Source organism: Arvicanthis niloticus, chromosome 18, assembly GCF_011762505.2.
Source record: "Arvicanthis niloticus isolate mArvNil1 chromosome 18, mArvNil1.pat.X, whole genome shotgun sequence".
NCBI lineage: Eukaryota > Metazoa > Chordata > Mammalia > Rodentia > Muridae > Arvicanthis > Arvicanthis niloticus.
In genome coordinates, this window is record NC_047675.1 from 21,797,608 (window position 1) to 21,818,177 (window position 20,570).

Genomic DNA, 20,570 nt, shown 5'->3' on the forward strand with positions numbered 1-20,570 from the left:
CTGCTGAACCATCTTACATTGTTTTGTTGTTGTTGTTTTGAGTAGCCAAGCTTGTCCTCAAACCATGTAGAGCTGGAGATGTCCTTGAACTCCTGACTGTCTTGTTCTGCCTCCTGAGTGTCGGAATGACTGGCATGAGCCTCCAGGGATTGCATTCAGGGCTTTGTACAAGCTGGGCAAACACTGTACCAATTAAGACACACCCAGCCCTAAACACTGCGCTCTCAGTTACACTTACCCTCTGAGCTCCTCGTTGTCCCATTAGCAGTGTTCATTGCTGATTTTGTGGCTTTCCCTTGTGTGTTCTGGACCCAGTGCAGGATGAAATGTGCATTCAGTGTCAACTATCTCTCAGTAGCATGTTTGACCTGGGGCGCTGTCCAACCTCCCGTGTCTAGACAGTCTCTGGGATCTGCAGGCAGGAGTCTCCTTCACCTTGCATCTGCTTAGCTTTAGAGTCTGCATTTGTCACAGGAATATCACTCAGGTTACTCTATATTCCTCTTTACAGTCCATCAAACAAACACACACACACACACACACACACACACACACACACACACACACAATGCTTGTGTCCCTTTGCTGCAGATGCTAACTGTGTCACATGCACAAGGTGGTGTCTGCCAAGTTCCTTCACTTACAAAAGTACTCTTTGGGACTGACACATGTCTTACATGGAGATCACTTCCGATTGTCAATATCCAGTTCTTCAGACTTTTATCCACAAACTTTGGCATCCATTGGTAAATATCACCAGCGTTAATTAACAGAGCAAAGACTGCAAAATGGAGCTTTTGTTTAGTTGAGCTGGGTTTGATTTTGAGACAGGGTCTCAATATGTAACCCAGGCTGGCCTTGAACTCTCCATCCTCCTGCCCTAGCCTCGACTGCTAATATTATTAGAATAAGCCACAGTGCCCAATGCAAATAGAGTTTTCTGATGTTTAATGTGACTTAGTCATCTAAGAACTCTTAGCTAGTGAAATGGGTCAGTGGGTAAGGGCACTTCCTGCCAGGCTTGAGGATCTGAGTTTAGCCCCCAGGATCCACATGGAGGAAGAAGAGAATTCCCCAAAGTTGTCCTCTGACCTGGATGACACCATGACATGTGCTTATATACACACAGACACACCTATATACTAAAACAAATAAATGAAATCAGAATTTTCAAATACTACAGAAACTTGGCATTCCTCCCTTGGAACCCCTCCCACTCTCAGTTTTCCTTCCTTTCCCTTAATACATTTTTTATAAATAAATAAAAATTTTAAGTGGAGGGATTTAAAAGAAGAAGAAGGAGGAGGAAGAGGAAGAATAGGAAGAGGAGGAGGAGGAGGAGGAGGAGGAAAGAAACTCATGAGCTTGGGCAGGGTGTGGTGGTGCACACCTTTAATTTTTATCACTTGGAGGCAGAGACAGGCTGATCTTTGTGAGTTAGAGGCCAGCCTGCTCAACATAACGAGTTCAAGACAGCAGAGCTACACTGAGACAGCCTGTCTCAAAAAAAAAAAAAAAAAAAAAAAAACCAAACCAAACCAAACCAAACAAACAAACAAACAAAAAAACCAAGCAAAGCCCCTTTGGAGCTGTCAGACTGACTTCAGAAGGTTGAGAGCTAGGGGACAGACTCAGCTTCTGCCTCCAGCTATATCCTAACTTAATTAGTCCAGGATGCAGCGATTTTTAGAGGACAGGCATCCCCTAACTACTGTCTCCAAGAGCCACTCCCAGCCTCTGCCATCAGACCTCTTGAGGCTTCTCCTGACCTGCCACTCTTTTGGTCCCCAACAGGCTGACCTTCAGTCAAGTGAGCACAGAGAGCCTTGCCCATCTGGCATCCGGTCTGGGACACTGCCACCATCTGGAAGAGCTGGAGTAAGTTGGGATGGCTGACCAAGGAATGGCTGAGAGGACAGCTGAGCCTCTGGAGGGGTGCAGAGGCACTTGAACCTGGCTGTCCTCCCTGGCCAAGCCTAGCAGTCCAAAGGTTGAATGCTGTGTCCCTTGTCTTGGCCCACGGAGTGCCTATGGCTGGATTTTTCTTCCTCCCTCACTTGGTGGCTTGGAACTGCACATCTGTCAAAATGGGACTTAACTCTGCCCGGGTGATGATAAATGCCAGGGTGCAGAAAGCACAAAGAGACAGAGGCATGGCTGTATGTTTGCATGTCCCAGTCTTCTCTGTAGCCTTTACCTGGCATCCTTATCTGACCCATCGGTGGCTGCCACCCCTCTTGCAGGGATCTTAGAGCTTAGTTCTTGGGGCCAGGAATGCTCCTGGGGTGGGGGCTGGGAGGAAAGCCTGGCTTGTTATCTGCAATCCCAATCAGCCTCTCCAGGGCCAAGGGACAGGTAGGACAGTGTCTCTTTAGCACACTTGCCTGAATGGAACGTTCTGCTTGGTCCCTACAGCTTCTCAAACAACAGTTTCTGTGAGGAGGACACAGAGCTCCTGATAGGAGCCCTGCAGGGAACCTGCAGACTAAAGAGACTGCAGTAAGTGAGGGGAAGGTAGTGAGAAGGAGCAGTGTGAGGTAATGGGGGAGGACTGAAGGGAGCACGTGGAGAGGGGAGTGGGAGAGGATGTTCACAGGGAGGGGAGTAAGTGGAAGTTCATGGGACGGGGAAAGAGAAAGGAGGTTCATGGGGAGGGGAGAAAGTGGGGTTCATACAGAGGAATATATGGAACATGCCTTAGAGCCCCTGCATCTCTCTCCATCCTTCTGAATGTACCTTCGAGTCTCTGGATCTCATACACACACACACACACACACACACACACACACACACTTCACTGCCTAGCTGAGTGTCATCAGGATGCTTGGTCTCTGGAAACATCATAAGTGGCCAAGACAAAAATGTGGTTGACTTTTTTTTTTTTTTTTTTTTTTTTTTTTTTGTACAAAACTACAAAACAACTTAATTTCAGGCAGGGCTGGCTCCAAGGGCCAGTTACTGGTCCATGTTCTCCCACTCGGCACCCTCTGCAGCTTTCTTTTCTCTGATTTGGTGGAAAGGGAGCCCACTTATGCCTGTGATCAGCTGAGGACTTATGAAATGAGCTTGGTCATATGGCCCTGTGCCCTGCCCCTAAATTCTCAATTGACTCATTGGCTAGGTGGGATCAAAGGCCTACCCATCCTCTGGATTTAAATGGCATCTTTAGATGCTGTTACAGAAGAGAAGATACAAACTCTGAGCAGAACCCCTCCTGTGCCCCTGGCATCTGCACAGTTTTTTTCCTTCTTTTAACATTGTGTGTGTGTGTGTGTTGCACACATATGTGTGCTTATATGCTATGTTGAACATGCAGAGGTCAGAGGATAACTTTCGGGATTGGCTCTTTCCTTCCATTAAATGGGATTCAGGGATTAAATTCAGATCCTTAGGCTTGGCATCATGCACCTTTATCTACGGAGCCATCTTGCCAGCCACAGTTGTTTCTTAGTAACTCTCTACTTTTACTCTCCTAGTAATTTGCAATCATCAAATTCATAGAGATGCAGAAACAGAAACAGCACAGCCCCCCCCCCAAAAAAAATAGTCCCATTCTGCACAGACCCAGCTCAGGCACATTCTTGTGAGCACATTTAACTGCGTTTTTCTGCTTTAAATCTGTTTTTCTGATGACCCAGAATACACCCTGGTTATAAAAAGCTCCATAATTTCAAAAATATGTAACAAAGAGGGTAAAATCCCCTGGAGATGACTCTTCTTCAGAAAACTTCCCGGAACAGTCAGCTTGTGAACTCTTTTCCAGATTTCCCTCCACACACGTGCTCACACAGTTGAACAGTAGCCCACAGCGAAGACATGCCCCTGGTCTGTCCCTCTTAGCACATCTTCAGGAGAACCACGAGGACGGGAGGGAGACGTTAGGAAACCCTGGGCCCTACAGAGCCCACCCGTCTTTCCATGGAGCTATTGCTTGGGTCTCCCTGGGTACTCACTGCTTACTCAGCCTTCTGGAATCTTCTCAAAGCTTTATATGAGCAGTTAAAGACCCAATAAGGTCATTCAATGGCTTATTCATCTGTGTGGCCCCCAAGCCTTGGCCAGGGCTAGGGGTTGGTGGTTCTGTGGGGAGGATCATCCTGCCTGTGACGTTCAGTCTTAAGTCCCCTACTCCTTACCACATCCTTCTTCATTGTCTGAAAGAAAGGGATGGGTCCTCAGTTTTCAGAAGCCAGGCCTGTCAGTTCCATGTCTTCTGCCACTGGCAGCTCTCCTCAAACCCAGCCAGCTTCTTCTGACTATCCTCACCCCCTTATCAGGTTAGGGGAGAGGACCCTGCTCAGAGCCAGACCCTTCAGGTGGATAGGCTCTTGATAGGCTCTTAATGACCTTTGCTGGCTGAGGCTGTGTCATCTCAGCACTGATTATGTGTCCTTAAGAACCGTATCCCTAGGAAACCAAGGCAGTTGGCCAAGTCCTGCTGCCACATTGCCATGCTGGCTTGGGCACACGCTTCGCCTCTCTAGGCTAAGTCTTCTTTCTGAGCTTTGATTTCCTGGGATTATGAAGATTAAGTGAAATGATGCTCGGTGAGTGCCGTGAGCAGGGGCTGGCTGCATTCACTTGGTAGAAGCCCTGGCTAATACTGTTTCTCTTCAGTGCTCAGGCTGGGGACCTTGGGATCACCAGCCAGTGGGGAACACATGGCTAGAGCCCTGGAAAGGGGTCCTGAGGTTTTAGGTTCTATTCCCACTGCTGCTGCTGCTTTCTCTTATGACCCTGAGTAGGTTCCCTTCCCCTCTGAGTCTCAGTGTTCCTCATCTGTAGAATGGGCATGATAGTGCACCCTCATTTCAAGATAACTCAGTCTTTGGCCCCTGTTTATGTAATGTCTGTTACTGCTCAGTACCAGTCTAAGCAGGTGGTTGAGAACACAGAACCGCTGGCCACGTGACTCAATAGTCCATGCACAAATTATGGGTGCCATTTGCTTTTCACACATTACATCGGAGGGCTGTGGATATGCTCAGTACAGAGGCCTCACGAGTCCATCTGGGCAGGGCCTCAGTCTGTGCCCCAGGCATGCAGAATTGATCTGGCCTCCTCTCTCTAGCCTCAGTCACTTGCCACTGGAAGCCTCCTCTCTGGCCTTGCTTATCCGAGGACTAAGCCGCATGACCCTATTGCAGGACCTTTGGTGAGTAATCAGCTACCCATGGGAAAGAGAGAGAGGACCCCTGGTTGGCTCTGTTGTTGGGATACCATCCAGGGAAACATTGGGTACCTCTTTTGGAACCTGTGATGGCTTCCTCTGGGGTCACCCCTGTTCCCTTTCTGGCTGGTACCTGTTGTTCTTGCCTCCTAGTGCTACCCAGCTTCCTGGATACAAATGTGACATAGCAGAGTGGGGTTGGATCCCCATGGAAGCCCTTCACATGCATAGGATTCTCTGTAGATTTGTGTTAGAATGAGATTTAGGACTGTACAAGCCCAGGTACCCAGATCCTGTGTTTCCAGTGAGCACCACAGTGGTGGTGGTCTTAAGGGCCAGAGACTGCACTTCGTGAGATGAGGGCTGGACTTCATCTCACCGGTGATATCACCCCCTGCCTACTTGATAAGAGAATGCCACACTCTCTTACGATGTGGTTTACCTCAAACACTAAATATTGTCACTAAAACAAACCCCAGTTGTGCTACAGGCATTTGGTTCTGTCAGAGGCCCAGCCTGACTCTGGCAGGATTTGTGGCTAACACACAGGGGGATGTGGCACACAGGATCTAAAATCAACCAACTACAAGGCAGTTTGCTACAATTTCCATACAAAACAAGACAAAACAAAACAGCAGCAGCAACAACAACAAACCCAACCTCCAGAACAAGAAGGCAAACTATTTCTCTGGGTAATTTAGTTTACTTTAGGTTAGCTTAGCTCTTGCTTCTCAAACAGGCAAGACCATTTCCAGGCGCAGAAAAGGCAGCAGTAATGATGGTGGTGGTGGTGGTGGTGGCGGTGGTAATGATGGTGAAGGAAGCCCCCTGTTTCAGTCCAGATGCCTTAACTGGGGAACCCACTTGCCATCCTGCCAGACTCACCTGGGAAACTCTGTTGCTGGGGTCCAGGCAAACGAGGCAAAGCTGAGGTTCAGGCCAGGGACTTTTAAGTGTCATGTCTGCCTTGCCTGCAAGTCACTGTGAGTCTCTGCTGCTCCGGTTTCTTACCTGGGACACTAGGAACAGTTAATACTACTCTTCTTAGTTTCCTCCAGAGATTCTGTGAGTGGCATATGAGTTTCTGGAAGAATATAGGTTTGGCCTTCTGCAGGGTTCTTCATGCAGCACCTGCAAAAGCCTTTTACCCTTTATGCTCCTCTGAGCCTGCACTCTGCTTCTCCGGGCTGAGCAGGAATGGCGTTGGTGACAGTGGCTGCTGCCTTTCTGACACTCTTCAGGGTTGCTGACAGCTTGGAGGAGCTGGAGCAAGTTGCCAGCCCTTCCCCCAGATTCCATGCAACTTTGGCAGGAAAAACTGAAGTGGGTGGGGTATCTCTTCAAGTATCCCCTTTGTCTCTTACTCTCTCAAACCTTCACACGCTTCCACACTGCATAAGTGACTCCAGGGGAGATCCTTGGGTTCCCCAAGATGGTATGCAAGAGTGTCAGGAACAATTTTAGGATGACAACAGGAAGGGTATCTTAAACAGGCACCAAGAGTTGGGAGTCCCATCCAAACGTAGGATGATGAGACTCTCCTGCAAACTGTATCTTAACCAGGAAGACTGTGGGCAAGGAGAAGTAGCCTGATGGTTCTTCATCTTTGCTTTTCTCCCCAAGCTTGAGGTACAACCAGATCGGAGATGTGGGTACCCAGCACTTAGCTGCCATCATGCCAAGGCTGCCAGAACTCAGGAAATTAGAGTGAGTCTCAGCATTACTGAAAAAAAGCCTTCAGGGACTATATCATGCTTCTGGGAGACACTGGCCCCTGGCCCAGGCTAGCACTGGAAAAGGAAGCTTTCCCAGTCTTGGGAAGCCCAGAATTTGTGATCTCCTATGCCCTGTTCTCTGGGTCTTTGTGATCCATCAGGAGGGAGGGATGGCTGCATGTCTTGTGCAAATGTAGGATGAGGGAAGAGAGGGTTCAATAAGCTCCTCTTCCACAGCCTCTCAGGGAACAGGATTGGTCCAGCTGGGGGAATGCAGCTGGTCAAGTCTCTCACCCATTTGGAGTGCTTGGAGGAGATCACGTGAGTATCTCTCCAGGTGGGATTCCTCTGGCCCTCTTGCCCCTTTAGAGCCGGGCACAGTGGGATCCTGAGCAGGCTGCCCATGCTAGGCACTTTATCCTATCTTCTTTCAGACTGGGCAACAACACTCTGGGGGATCTCACAGCCCTGGGGCTGGCTCAGAGATTGCCCCCACAACTCAGGGTCCTGCGGTGAGTATTCCCCTGCCAACTTAACAACTGGAGCAGTGGAGAGGGAACCGAGGAGGAGCAGGATCCAAGCAAGCCTTGAGTTGAGCAATTTAACCTGAGATTAGCATGGCCACTCCACATTCCCCAGATTAAGCTTAGTGTTGACCCTACCCGTTGTCTCTGGGAGCCCTTGGCCAAGTTTCTTCTCCTTCTGAGCCTCAGTTTCCTCATTTTAATAGCTGTCACCAACACAAGCTTTCCTGCTTGAGAGCAAGTCTCTGGCATTTAAATAAAATGTCGGCAAAAGGCCACGTGCAAAAGCTACACGAGCATTCTTCTATCGTCTACAAGTCAAGCCCATGGCTTCCTGAGTCCCATGTAGCCCTGGGTCTGGGATTCTTGTATGCACCATATTCTAGAAAGAGAGCTAAGACCAAAAACAGTGTGAAAAGCTTAACTTCGTAGTAGATGAAGAAGCCAAGCCTTGAACTTAGTGTATCAGACCCATAAGTCGGAGGAGACCTTGGCATCTACTGGGTCCTTGTGGGCTGGGACAGGGTCAAAGGCCAGCTAAGGTTGCTGCTGTAGTCTGAGGCACAACTTCAAGAGTATGAAGCTTAAGGAAGGCTCCCAACCCCCAGGGCTGGCCCCATGCTCCTCTCACCTTCCCCTTTCCACAGCCTGCCATCCAGCCATCTGGGTCCAGAGGGGACCCTGTGCCTGGCCCAGGCCCTGGAGCAATGCCCACACATAGAAGAGGTCAGGTGAGGTGGGGTCCTTCCTGGGCTGAGGGACAGGTCGGGAGGGTCTGGGGCAGTTCTGACTGGTGTCTATCCTGTCCCACAGCTTGGCAGAGAATAACCTGGCTGGAGGTGTCCCATGTTTCTCCAAGAGGCTCCCACTGCTTAGACAAATCGAGTAAGTAGCCCTCCCTGATTGTCTGGGGCCCTGCAGAAGGACCACAACTCTCTTTCAGTGAAGTCTTATTCCCAGGAGAGCCACTGAAGAGATGGGACTGAGGAATGGGGGAAAGATGATTTTCTAAGACTTGACCCCTGGCCCTGGCCAGGTCACTCTGGTCCCTCCTGCTTTCATTATGGGGAAAGGGCACCTGCTGGTTATGGTCCCTGATTCAGAGGGCCATCCCTATTCCATCCCAGCCTGGGGTCCTGCAAAATTGAAGACCAAGCTGCCAAGAACCTTGCCACCAACCTCATGCTCTGTCCAGCTCTAGAGAAAATCTTGTGAGTACTTTGGTGGGCTCTGGGTCAGGAAGAAAGGATGCCTGGGGGACCTGGCCCTGCCTACTGTGAGCTACTGCTGTTCTAGCCTCTCTGCCAGTCCTCCTTTCTGGAGATGAGAAACCCTTTCTTGCCTCATAATCTTACCCCATGCACTCTAGTGACACAGGGCAGAGCCAATTTGTCTGTGGGATGGGAAGGGAGATGGGGCCAATTGGTCTGCAAAGGATTTTTGTCTTAGACCTTCCCTCTGGGGAGCATATGGAGCCTCTACCTGTAACTAGTTGTTCTAATGCAGAAGGCAGAAGCTGGTAGAAGCCACTCCCTAACACACTGACTGTGACCCCTCTGGCCATCCCACTGCCTCAGACCTCAGACCTCAGACCTTGGCAGTACTGTCAGATCATTAAACCTGACTGCTGAGACTTGAGGCCCCGGGCATAGAGAAGAAGGAAATTCTAACTCCCAAAGTACAGAGCACAGAGTGCAAGAGGCTTTCTAGGTCTGTAACCTAAAGAGTTTGGGGAGTTTCGTCTCTTTTTCTGTCTTGGGGATAGAACCCAGAGCCTCCTGCATGTCAGGTGAGTATTACACTATCGAGCTAAACCTTAAGTCTTCAAGGATCTTAATCCCCCCTCCTTGTGCCACAGGTCAGCACTCGCTGATCTGGAACCCTTCCTTTATAACCAGTGACCAGTGGCCCTGCCTTTTGAACCAGTGAGAACGGAGCAAAGCACTGAGCACCCTGGGAAGGACAGCGCTGTGTCCGCTCTCTTCAACACTTTTCCTAATAAAGCCCTTCACGTGGAGATTCCACCAACAGTAGAGACATATGCTTCCACTGAGGATTAATTTCTTAAAGCACAAACAATGCTGGGGGAGGTTTTTAAAATTATGACACACATTATCACATGGGAAGTGGGCATCGCGGCAAGGTGTTTGCTTGGTGTACCTTGCGTCATAGTGTGGTTTCTGAGGAACACGGTGCTCAGGAAGAGGGTGGGGGTGGATAGGGAGGAAGGAACCACCTGTACCCTGAGAATTCTTCAGGGGTAGGTACTCAAGCACCTAGCTAGTAACTAACATCTCTAGTATGTGATGGTGCTGGCACCTAGTGATCCTTACTAGTCTCCTTTGACTCAGTGCCCCCCTCCTGCCTCTGAGCTTGCCCCTCCTCCACCTTGCAGGTTGTCCTGGAATCTCCTTGGTGATGAGGTGGCTGCTGAGTTGGCCCAGGTCCTGCCACAGATGGGGCAACTGAAGAGAGTGGAGTATGATTATACCCTTGGGTGGGATGGGATGGGGGTACAGAAGGGACCCTCATCCTGAACAAGCCTAGAAGTTACTGGAATACTCCTGCCTCCCAGAAGTCTGTCCAGTGTCTTAGAACACTGTCCCAAGCTGGTCCCAAGCCCCTGCCAAGTTTAGTTATTCCCGTGCTCTAGCCTTCAGATTTTCTACTGTCCCACCAGGAGTCAGAGTCCTCTGCTAAATGCTGGTAGTATGGGGAAGAGGTGACTTTGTCTTGCCTGGGATGGGACATGGAGAAGGAACACCCCCACCCTCACCTCAAGTCTCATGTCTGCCTCTATTTTCCTCTTCCCCTGCCACTGTCCACTGCAAAGCTTGGAGAAGAACCAGATCACAGCATGTGGAGCCCAACTCCTGGCTCAAGGACTGGTCCAGGGATCCTGTGTCCCGGTCATTCGGTAATGAAGGGCTGGGTCTTGATTTAAAGCAACCTCCTATGGGGAGAGGGTATCACACTAAGGTTGCTACACTGAGGTATACAACCTCCATTGGGTAGGTGGTCTTCTGCTTTAGGCTGTGATCCTGATCCCTGTAGGTAGGTTAGAAGTAGAGACAAGAGGAGGAGCTGAGGTCCGTGTCTTTGCCCACAGCCTCTGGAGCAACCCCATTCCTGCCAAAGTGGCCCAGAGTCTGCAGAGCCAGGAACCCAGGCTGGACTTCTCCTTCTTTGACCAGCATCCCCAGACTCTGTGAGGAACCCGATGGACCTCTCAAATCCAGTGACAACCACATCACCCACCAGGAGAGGGCGCTCAGAAGAACCTCAGTGGGTGCCCAGCATCCTACAAATGTCCCAGGAGGGAATTGCACATTTTTCCTGTCACAATCCTTAGGGAGCACATTCTTAGGTACTGAGAGCTGTGTTTGACCAAAAGAGGATTGTATATCATATATCATACATGACATGTGTTACCAATGGGACATTGACATTATGAGAGTATTATGAAGTCATATATACAGGAAAGGCTATGTATGGTGCACTGTGACCTCTTGACATGGGAAGGTCAGACTCAGAGTAGGTCAAGTGTGGCATTACATGGAACTTGTGGCATGACACCTGGTCAGAGCCTCTTAGCACTGTAATTGGCAGCACACATGATCAGGAATCCACTTAGGACATGATGTCCATATCACATGACACTCAGCTTGCCAGGGGACCACAGACAAGTCCAAGACCTAATTTATTACTATTTTAAAAAGAAAACAAATGGTATAGGCTATGCTATATGAACAACTATATAAATCTGAGGCAGAGGGGTTGCACATTCAAGGCCAGCCTGGGCAATTTAGTAAGCTCCTGTCTCAAAAGGTCAGAAAGGGTTGTGACTATGGCTCAGTGCTAGCAGCATGTGTGGAGCCCTACGTGCTCGGTGCCATTTTTTTTTAAGTATTTATAATCTACTTCTGGGGAAACTTTTTGTCTTGTGCTAGGAGAGGGAGTTAAGTATTGAGTGGCCCAATGGTCAGGGGTCTGGGACGTGCCAAGGACTCAGCATGAAGTCCCCTCCTGCCAGAGCCTCAATTCTCCTTTCTGTTAACTGGGTTCTTCCAAGGACTTCCAGCCCAGGCTTAGAAACTAACCTAACCTTGGGACTGTTCACACTCATCTCTTCTTTCCTGGTTTAAGGAACAAAGCCAAGCCAAGGGTTTAGGGATAGGTACTTCCGGGATAGTAGGTGAAGCCAGCAGGTCTAGCCTACTTACTACCTCAGCAGGAATCAGAAACCACTTGAAACTCCATGGTGTTTTGTTTTGTTTTGTTTTGTGACTTCCAAAAGGGGGAAGGATAGCTTCACTACACTGCACGCCAAAGGATCAGTAAACACAGATAGTCCTGCCTGTAGCTAGAGTCTGAGAAGTTTCCTGCTTCTCTGAGGTCAGAAGTGCACTGTGTACCGTGGACTGGAAAGCTGTAGAGACTAGCAAGGGCAATGGGTTGAAGTTACCTGTCACGTGACCACAGGCAACTCGCCATACCTCACCTGCCGAGAAAGGCTGCTGTCAAAAGCTCAGATGGTAGAAACGGTTTTGCTTGACTTATATAATACTTAAACTCTTTTATGTCTCTTGCTCTCTTGCTCTTTCTTGATCCCTTGATCCCTCTGTCCCCTTCTCCCCTTCCTTTCCCCCTTTCTCCACTTGCTCGTAGCTGGTCTCTACTTCTCTATTCTCTCTCTCTCTCTCTCTCTCTCTCTCTCTCTCTCTCTCTTTCTCTGCCTCTACTACCCTCTTAACTCCCCTCCTGATGCCCTGAATAAACTGTATTCTATACTAAAAAAACTCTTTTATGAATTGATCAGTATTTTTAATTTGGAAAAACTTGTACATAAAAATCCCAAGTCTGACTTCCCCAGAGAGAGCTCAAAGCCAGGCCCAGTAGCATATGCCTATAACCCCAGCCCTAGAACTTGGGCCATATAGGGAGAAGGATCAAAGTTCAAGGTCTCTCTGTTACATTTCAAATTCCAGGCCAGCCTGGTCTATGAGAGACTCTACAGGGCAGGGGTTCAGGGAGCTAGCTGAGCCCTCCCACTTGGAGGGACAAAGCTACTCTGATGGAGTCACACAGATGTGACCTTTAGCTGAGGCGCACATCCCTCAGGCTACTACAGTCCCTCCCCTATCACACACTAACTACCCGGTTCCTTTGCTTTTTGTCTGACCAAGACCTCCCCTATCATCCTGACAGCAGACCATACACTAACTACCCGGTTCCTTTGCTTTTTGTCTGACCAAGAGTGTGGCACATTTTGAACATGGCTGAGAATGTGACTTGGCCCCTTGCTATATATGCATGTGCATCGCGCTCGCACACACACACACACACACACACACACACACACACACACACACACATATATATATATATATATATATATATATATATATATTGCACAAGTTAACTGGTGAGATCAGAAAAGTGAGATGAATAAAGTTCCTGCTACAAAAAAGTAAGACGTGCTGATTATATTCTATCTCCCTTTATCTTTCAGGGTTGAGTGTCATAAAGGGTGCTGAAATGCCCCAAGGGGATAGAATGGCACCTCCTTCTACCACATTGTGAAAAGCCAGACCCATAGGGTGCAGTTATGGCTCAGCGCCACTAGAGGGCAGATTGGCCCACCAGTGATTTCCCAACAGAACTCACTAGAAAGAAGGCCATCTATGGCTAGGCGCTTAGTATGTCAAAGCATACTTGTGACTCTCCAGGATGGCTTGGCCCTGACCTTTTCGGCCCTCTGCATTGTCTCCGGCATCCTGCCAAGCATGAGGAGAAAGTCCTCCGGCCAAGTGCCAAACACCCATCCATCGTACCAGGACACTCTTATCAGGCCAGAATAGGGGCACACCTGGCGCCATCCATTTCGAACATGGGCAGAAAGTTAGCAGGTAGAGGATCCAAGAAGTTTACCAAGAAATCCCGGGTCCAATTCTGTTTCCCTTTTCTGGGAAATTGCCAGGTCCGCTAGCAGGAGTTGTTCTGACTCCTCTCTAGCCCAGACTGAAGACAGGATAATTAAATTTGAAAAAGAACCAAGCCACGTCCACCAGATGTGCCAGACCAAGTGACATGCACAGAGTAGTCCCCGAGGACCAGGAGCCCAGAACACAGAGACAGTCCTTCCTTTGTAACCACTGTTTTTCATTAGACTTTCTCTAAATCTGCCTAAGTTCTAAACTCCAAGAAACAACAGTGGCCCCAAAACACACCACAGGCTGACTGGCAATTCGGAGCTGGCTAGGCCCACCTCAGTTCCTTCAGTGTGCCAATTCCTTGTTCTTTTCCTTGAGAAACTTCCTTTCCTGCCGCCTACCTGCTTGGGAACCTTGGCAGGTTTTCATCTAAAGCAAGTGGGGCCCAGTGTCATGGATGGCTTCCTCTGAGAGTAGACTCCGTTTAAAAATATAGGAGCAACTGAAATCCCATCGCTGGTAGATAATGAGAAGTGTGAGCACCTTCTTGGTGGTAAGAATGTGGCCTGGCCTGGGGTCCCCAGAATCCTCCTCCAGGGTTGGGAGAAGCTCATGTTCTGTGTTACTTGTTCATCTCTCCTAGGTGGTCACAGATGGCACAAATGTCCGTCTTCCCGATGGGAACTGTAGTTACTATTTCTATCGCAGACCCAAAGCCTCCCTCCACTGCTTTGTCTGTTCTGTCCCCTGGCACACACAGCTGTCCAGAAGCCACAGTTCCAAACCACTTTGGGGAATTGATGAAGAAGCTCCCTATAAATGTCCAGTTATAAAAACCTCCATGATACATGTGAGGGTTCAGCTTCAGCAAACCTGAGTCTCTTGGGACTGGCATTCTGCATTTCTAAGGAGCCAAAGGAGACCCTGGGGGTTGTCCTAGGCTGGGGACTGAAGTAGCCAGCAGGTCTGGGTTCTGCAGACAAGAGCCCCTACCGGCAAGTGAAACATTCCTGCACCCCACCTAGGTTCTGTTTTTAACCAGACAAAGAAGACTATGTGGCTATGGTCACAACACCCCGAATACTTCTGATCTTATCTGGGCTTGAGGAAGCTCCCTGTGAAGGCAGCCCAGCTGTGGTCTGAACCCAGGCAAAAACTGCCTTCCCTGAGCCCACATGATCTCAGACCCATGAGACAAGCTTTGGGGGGACCGGTACACACATGATAATCCTAACTCTCTCTGTCTCTTCCCCTTCCACACATCTGAGGCCCAGCCAGGTCCTGGAAGCTGATGTGCTCAGGATATCTTTGGCTTATAAGTACAGGGAAGGATGCAGGCCACCTAAGTCACTCTGAGCAGTTTGGCCAGGCAACCAGCACCAGAAGAACAAACCCCAGAAGCATGTGCTGACTTACATGCACCCCCCACAGGGGCCTTTTAAGGGGCTCAGGCCTCCAATTGTACAGAAAATTCTCTAGACTCCCAAGACATGGGAAGCCTTACATTCATCGTCTGGTCTTGCATCTGGCATGCAGTGTGTGACACTAACCTAGGACAAACACTTGACTTGTGTCTCCTGACCTCTGTCCTTGGCTGTAAGGCAGCTTTATGGAGATATAACTGTGATGGTTTGTATATGCTTGGCCCAGGGAGTGGCACTATTAAAAGGTGTGGCCTTGTTGGAGTAGGTGTGTCACTGTGGGTGGGGTGTGGGCTTTAAGACCCTCATCCTAGCTGCCTGGAAGCCAGTCTTCCACTAGAAGCCTTCAGATGAAGATACAGAACTCACAGCTCCTCCTGCACCATGCCTGTCTAGATGCTGCCATGTTCCTACCTTGATGATAATGGACTGAACCTCTGAACCTGTAAGCCAGCCCCAATTAAGTGTTGTCCTTATAAGAGTTGCCTTGGTTATGGTGTCTGTTCCCAGCAGTAAAACCCTAAGTAAGACAATAACCAACATGTCTGACACTTGCCCTTTAAAGTATGCACGTCCTTTAGGTTTATGTAGAGTTACACAACTGTTAGTCAGCTTCTCATCGCTGTGACGAAACACGTGTGATCAGCCCTGAAAGGGAGGATTTCCTCTGGGTTGTAGTTTTCCACTCACGGGATGCAGCTCATAGGATGTGGGCTCCAGTGGTTCCGTTGCTACTGGACATTCAGGAAGGCAGAACATTACACCTCATGCTGTTGAAGGGACAGAGAGGTGGTAGTAAAACCCTTGCACAAAGCGAGATGACACTCTTAGGGGCATGACCAGGTGACCTTCCTCTGACTAGGTCATGTCACCTAAAGTTTCCAGCACTTCCCAACACTGAAGTGATTTACAGAGTAAAACTTCAAAACATGAGCCTTTGGGAACATTCCAGATTCAAATTCTAATTTTGAAACCTTTTTTTTTTTTTCTTCTTCTTCTTCTCTCCAAGAAACCCTGTATCAAAGAACAACCACATCCATTCTCTCTCCCAGGCCCCGGAGACTAGAATCCTCTTTCTACCACTGTGGGTATGTCTCTTCTGGACATTTCCTAAAATGGAATTATTCAGTAGGCCTTTTATGATGGGCTGCCTTTGAAACCATCCCTACTTTAGTATGTTAGTACTTTCCCTGGGTGAGTAATATTCCACTGTATGGACTGTGCACTGAATTTTCCCTTATGAACAGTTAGGATAGATTGGATCCTTCCTACATTTTGGCTCTAGTGAACTACGTTGCAAGAATGTTTATTGAACCACAAATATTCATGCTCAATTTTTTTGCGTGGGTATACACTTTCATTTCTCTTGGGTAGGTATGTGGAAATGGAACTGTCTTGACCGTGACCCCTGACCTTAGTACTCTGCCCTTCCGACCAAGACCTAGTGACATCTTCCCCTGGACCCTTCAATCGCCTTATTCTTCTGAGTTCTTAGAAAAGTACTGGTCAAGTCCCACGGCTGAGTTGGGTCTCTCTGCTAATTGACTTTCATCCTAAACTTCTCATTCATCGACTTGTCTACCTGGCATTGCTTCCCAGTCTGGAGAAGACTATGCGGTCCCCCTCTAAGAGGCGCCACAGGTTGCTTTGTCCTCGAGCTGAGCAGAGGGCATGGAGGACTTTCTGTGTAAGAAGACTGAGAAGAATCTAGAGAAAGGCAGAAAAACTCCGGGGATAGGCAGGCAGAGAGAACAAAGCTCTGTGCCCTGGGGCTGCTTAGTGGGGGCCCTTCTAAGGCTGCAAAGTGCCTGTGACTCAGACAGTGAGGGAGCTCATAGCTGCAACGTGAGACTCCTGCATTAACCCTTATCTGTCTGGAATAGAAAATCTACAACCCAAGCTCAGGGCTTTAACCCTCAGCCCCACAATCCCCCAGTCCGTGCACACCAGAGCCCAGGGCTTTGACCATGCTTATAAGATTTCTGGACAGCCACGTCTCCTCACGACAACCCCCACAACGGAATCTGGTTAAAAGAGCTTCTGTCCTGATGTCCAGTGGTTAACTTGCTCAGGGTACAAAATACCACTGAGTGACCACCAGCTGCCCAGCAACAAAACAGTCCCTTAAGAACTGGTGCCTCTTCTGGGTCAAAAGCTAGCCAGCACAGAGGGGAGGCCTCAGCTCCGCGGAACTGCTCTCCCGTTGATCCCAAGCCCCACTCCGAACGTCTTTATCTCGTCGTCTTTGTCACGGGAATATGTGTCATCTTCCCAGTCTCAGGCGGCAAGAAAACGCTATTGAAAGAAATAAAAAAATATATAATAATAAAATTAAAAAAGAAGAAAACACTGCGGTTCTTGTGCGGCTCCAACAGCTCGGAAGCAAGTCTTGGGCGTCTCCCCGAGGGCTCCGTGTTGAGCCCTACGCGCTTTGGGGTGAAAGCCGCAGGCGGCGCCTCGAGGTCTAGAGGGCCAGGAGATCGCACCCCCGGGTCCCCGCGTCTTCAACCGGAGCGCAACGCTTGGAGCTCGGCGGTGCCTGACGCCCAGAGCGGCGGGCCGGGTACTGGGTGCGAATCCACGGCGTCGCGCGGAGTGGCAGCCTGCTGCGTCTAGGTCCTCGCGGGCCACCAGCCGGGAGCGGGACAGGCTCCCGCGCAGCCCGGAGAGCCGCCCCTCCAGGAAGCGCCCGCCTCGCGCCCGCTTCCCGCCCACATCCTCCCTCGACTGGAGGGAGGAGCCCGCGCCGCAGCCGGGGCCCTAGGAGGGCCAGCCCCAGCCTGGGCGAGCGCACGAGTGGGTACGGCCGCGCGGGTAGCGCCCTGAGCTTGTCCCACGCTGCCGCCCGGCCGACAGCACAGCGCGCGGGGATGCCCCGGCGGCCCGGAGCTCGCTGAGGCTGCGGGGAGCGCGGTGAGTGGGGTCCGCGGCGAGGGCTGGCCAGACACTGCGCGCGCCCAAGTTCGGCCTGGGGCTTAGGGGGGCGCGGGTTCAGCCGGAGGGACTCCGACGTCCCTGGCCGCCGCCCCCCCGTAGCACTCCTGGAGGGGAGGGAGGACTCAGCTCCCACCCGGCCACGCGGGGGCGCTCGTCTGCGGGGGGGGGTTCTGGAGGATGGGCAGCTTCGGGGACACTGGCTAGCTATTTGGGGGACCCTCTTCCACCGTTAGGTGTCTGGAGGGCGACCGAGGGCTGGCGATCGCAGCCGCCAGCACAATTGCTTGGAGTCGAGCGCGCCCTTTGACCCCACCCTGACCCGGACCTGGCCCTGCTCTCGATCAGCCCTAGGGCCGATTCCCTGCTCCAACGGGGGAGAAGAGATGGGGAATAGTGTCGGGCGGCTTTCCAGAAGTGTGTTTGCAAACTAGTTTTTGCGCAAAAGCTGTCTGGCACCTGTGTGTTTCAAGGGGTGGAGGAGGAAGCGAGAAGCCCTTCTTTTTTTTTTTTCCCCATCCCCGCAGCGGTGCTCCTGGGAAAAATAAAGGAGACTAATGCTCCTCTTTCCATCTCTTCCCCTCCCTTCCCGAATCCTGTCTTTGGTATAGCTGGCTAGTCTTTGGATAAGGGGCTACCTCAAAAGGAGGCTGGGAGTGACCAAGGTCACAGGTGCAATAGCAGTCCCGGGTTGGATGGCCATTCGAAGGGTCTGTCTTGTACTCAGATTCTTCCTGCTCTATAAGTATTCTGGGGGAATGGGCGAGGGTAAAGGCCTTTGAGGATTAGCCCAGATACCCTTTGTTTTGTCTGACCATAGATCTCCATGATGTAGGGGTGTGGAGCTGTCACTCAGAGATGGGAAGGGTATTATACTGCCCCTCTCAGAGACGGGAAGGAGTATTATACTGCCCCTGGAGGCATCTACTGTTTCCGTGGTTTGAGGCATTGTTGCCAGGCAGGCTTCCTGCTGAGAAGTCCCTAGTCCAGGGTTAGGTCCTGCTTTCCTGCCCAGGGAGATTCTCTCCCTCTGCTTTCTTCCAGACAGCTGAGGCAGTAGCCAAACTCTTCCAGAATATAGCTCCCTCACCTTGGAGAGCAATGGCTCAGAAGGTACTTGGTATGGGCTCCTCAGAGTGGGAGGGCCTGGTCATCCTGCCATCTTGGCAGGGAAACTGCTGTCCAGGAGAGACAGTATAAGGTCCCTGATGCTTGAGGATTGTAGTCATACCCAGGGGGTGCCTCCTGGCTCCTAGTCTCATGTTCTCTGACCTCTGATCACCTGGTTGCAACTCCCCTTTCGAGGACAAGAACACTGCTTTTTTAATTGGATGAGAGCCCTTCTCCCACAGGAAGGGGGGCATTTTTGGTTGGGTTGTTGTTTTCTAGTGGCCTGTGGACAACCCCAATATGGGAGTTGTGAGAGACCTGGCCTTAAACACCTTTTTGTGACCAGAAGTGGGATGGTGGCCTCCACTCTGCATTTCCAGTTTCTATCAAGTGGGATCATCTCCAGGATCCACACTGAAGCACAAACACTAAAGCGTGAGTTTGTTGCCACCCTGGCAGGGGGCCCAGGGAACTCTGGAGCTGTCCTTAGAGATGATGAGCCCCTGGAATGGGAGAGTTCATCAGATGCATTTCTGTATGGAAAATCCAGGGACAAAGGCTATGGCTGCTCGAGTTCTCTATTGCTACCTGCCTTCATGCCTTCACACACACACACACACACACACACACACACACACACACACACACACACACACACACACACACTCACACACACACTCACACACGCTCACACATACACACTCATTCACACTCACACACACTCACACACTCACACACACTCACACATACACACTCATTCACACACACACACTCAATCACACACACCTTTTGACTCTGAGTGTTTTTCCATCTGTGAAATGAGGGCAGACCACAATACCAGCCCATTTACAGAGCCGTAGGGAGACTGGGGCAGGTATTCTCATACGTGGAGAGCTCTTCATGAGGGTCTGTGATTGCCTTTCAAGCCCTCCCTCAATGCCATGAGAATTTAAAACCTGAGGGGACCACGTGAAGAAGAGGGTCAGAATGGAGCCTCAGTTTATCTATGTAATAGTGAGGCATGCACTCTCAGTCCCTCTCTCTTTCCAGGTAACTGTGTGTTTCCTTTAAGGTAGTTGCGAGCATCCGTTTAGATGACAAAGGGCTTGTGTGTCAGCGCCGTGACTGGTTGCGGGAGGCATTTGGGAACAGCTGTCACCCCATTGTTCCTGAGAATATTAGTGCACTTGATTCACATGACTGCATCCAACATCCCTTCTGGAATTTTTTTTGGGGGGGGGGGTCCCTTAGGAGACGAGTCCCAGGGGCAGAGAGACCTGGGTAGGAAGGTCTGTTTTACTCAGAATGTAGAGAACACATTTGAGGTGCTGCATCCTGTGTAGGTGCCCCATCAACCCCACCTGGAGCTGACCTCACTGGGCTCTGAGGCTTGAACAGAAGACTCTAGTAATTGTGCTCCTGTCGGGAGAGAGAACATTTTTACCTGCTGAGACTTCCCAGATGTTCCTGCCTTCCCCTCTTCTGCCCTCCCTCAGCCCTGACAGACAGGCTGAGGCTGCAGAGGTAGGAACAGGACACCTCTAGAATCCCACCATCTCGCTTTGAATCACATGGCTTCGGATAGGTCAGTGTGGTCTCTGTAAAAGCAGGTCACCCTGCTATCTAGGCAGGGCAAGCTGGAGATGGTGACCATCCAAACATGGTCTACCCCTTGCTGTCCGGGAGAGACAATTTAAGGTTCCCGATGCCTGAAGCCTGAAGCCTGATCTGGGGGCCATAGGTGCCTTCTGTGTCCACCTTCT

General features: G+C 50.3%; 2 protein-coding genes across 5 annotated transcripts in view; both read left to right on the forward strand.

Annotated features, from left to right (window-relative positions):
• The window catches only part of Nlrc5 (NLR family CARD domain containing 5), an 84,583-nt gene extending 72,367 nt beyond the window's left edge, over window positions 1–12,216 (forward strand). For 2 of the 4 annotated variants that reach the window (XM_034522718.2, XM_076915658.1), the window contains exons 38-49: window positions 1,795–1,878; window positions 2,416–2,499; window positions 5,072–5,155; window positions 6,794–6,877; window positions 7,123–7,206; window positions 7,320–7,397; window positions 8,057–8,140; window positions 8,223–8,294; window positions 8,537–8,620; window positions 9,805–9,888; window positions 10,243–10,326; window positions 10,519–12,216. In XM_034522718.2, the coding sequence (XP_034378609.1) occupies window positions 1,795–1,878; window positions 2,416–2,499; window positions 5,072–5,155; window positions 6,794–6,877; window positions 7,123–7,206; window positions 7,320–7,397; window positions 8,057–8,140; window positions 8,223–8,294; window positions 8,537–8,620; window positions 9,805–9,888; window positions 10,243–10,326; window positions 10,519–10,621 (1,009 nt within the window). In that variant the 3' untranslated portion in view covers window positions 10,622–12,216. Of the gene's footprint in view, window positions 1–1,794; window positions 1,879–2,415; window positions 2,500–5,071; window positions 5,156–6,793; window positions 6,878–7,122; window positions 7,207–7,319; window positions 7,398–8,056; window positions 8,141–8,222; window positions 8,295–8,536; window positions 8,621–9,804; window positions 9,889–10,242; window positions 10,327–10,518 lie in introns of those variants that run through there. The other 2 variants (XM_076915659.1, XR_013104849.1) reach the window with 2 other exon arrangements.
• Window positions 12,217–17,487: 5,271 nt separating this feature from the next.
• The window catches only part of Cpne2 (copine 2), a 37,823-nt gene continuing 34,740 nt past the window's right edge, over window positions 17,488–20,570 (forward strand). Inside the window, exon 1 of the mRNA XM_034522950.2 lies at window positions 17,488–17,676. The gene's annotated coding sequence lies outside the window, so the exon portion shown is untranslated. The remainder of the gene's footprint in view (window positions 17,677–20,570) is intronic.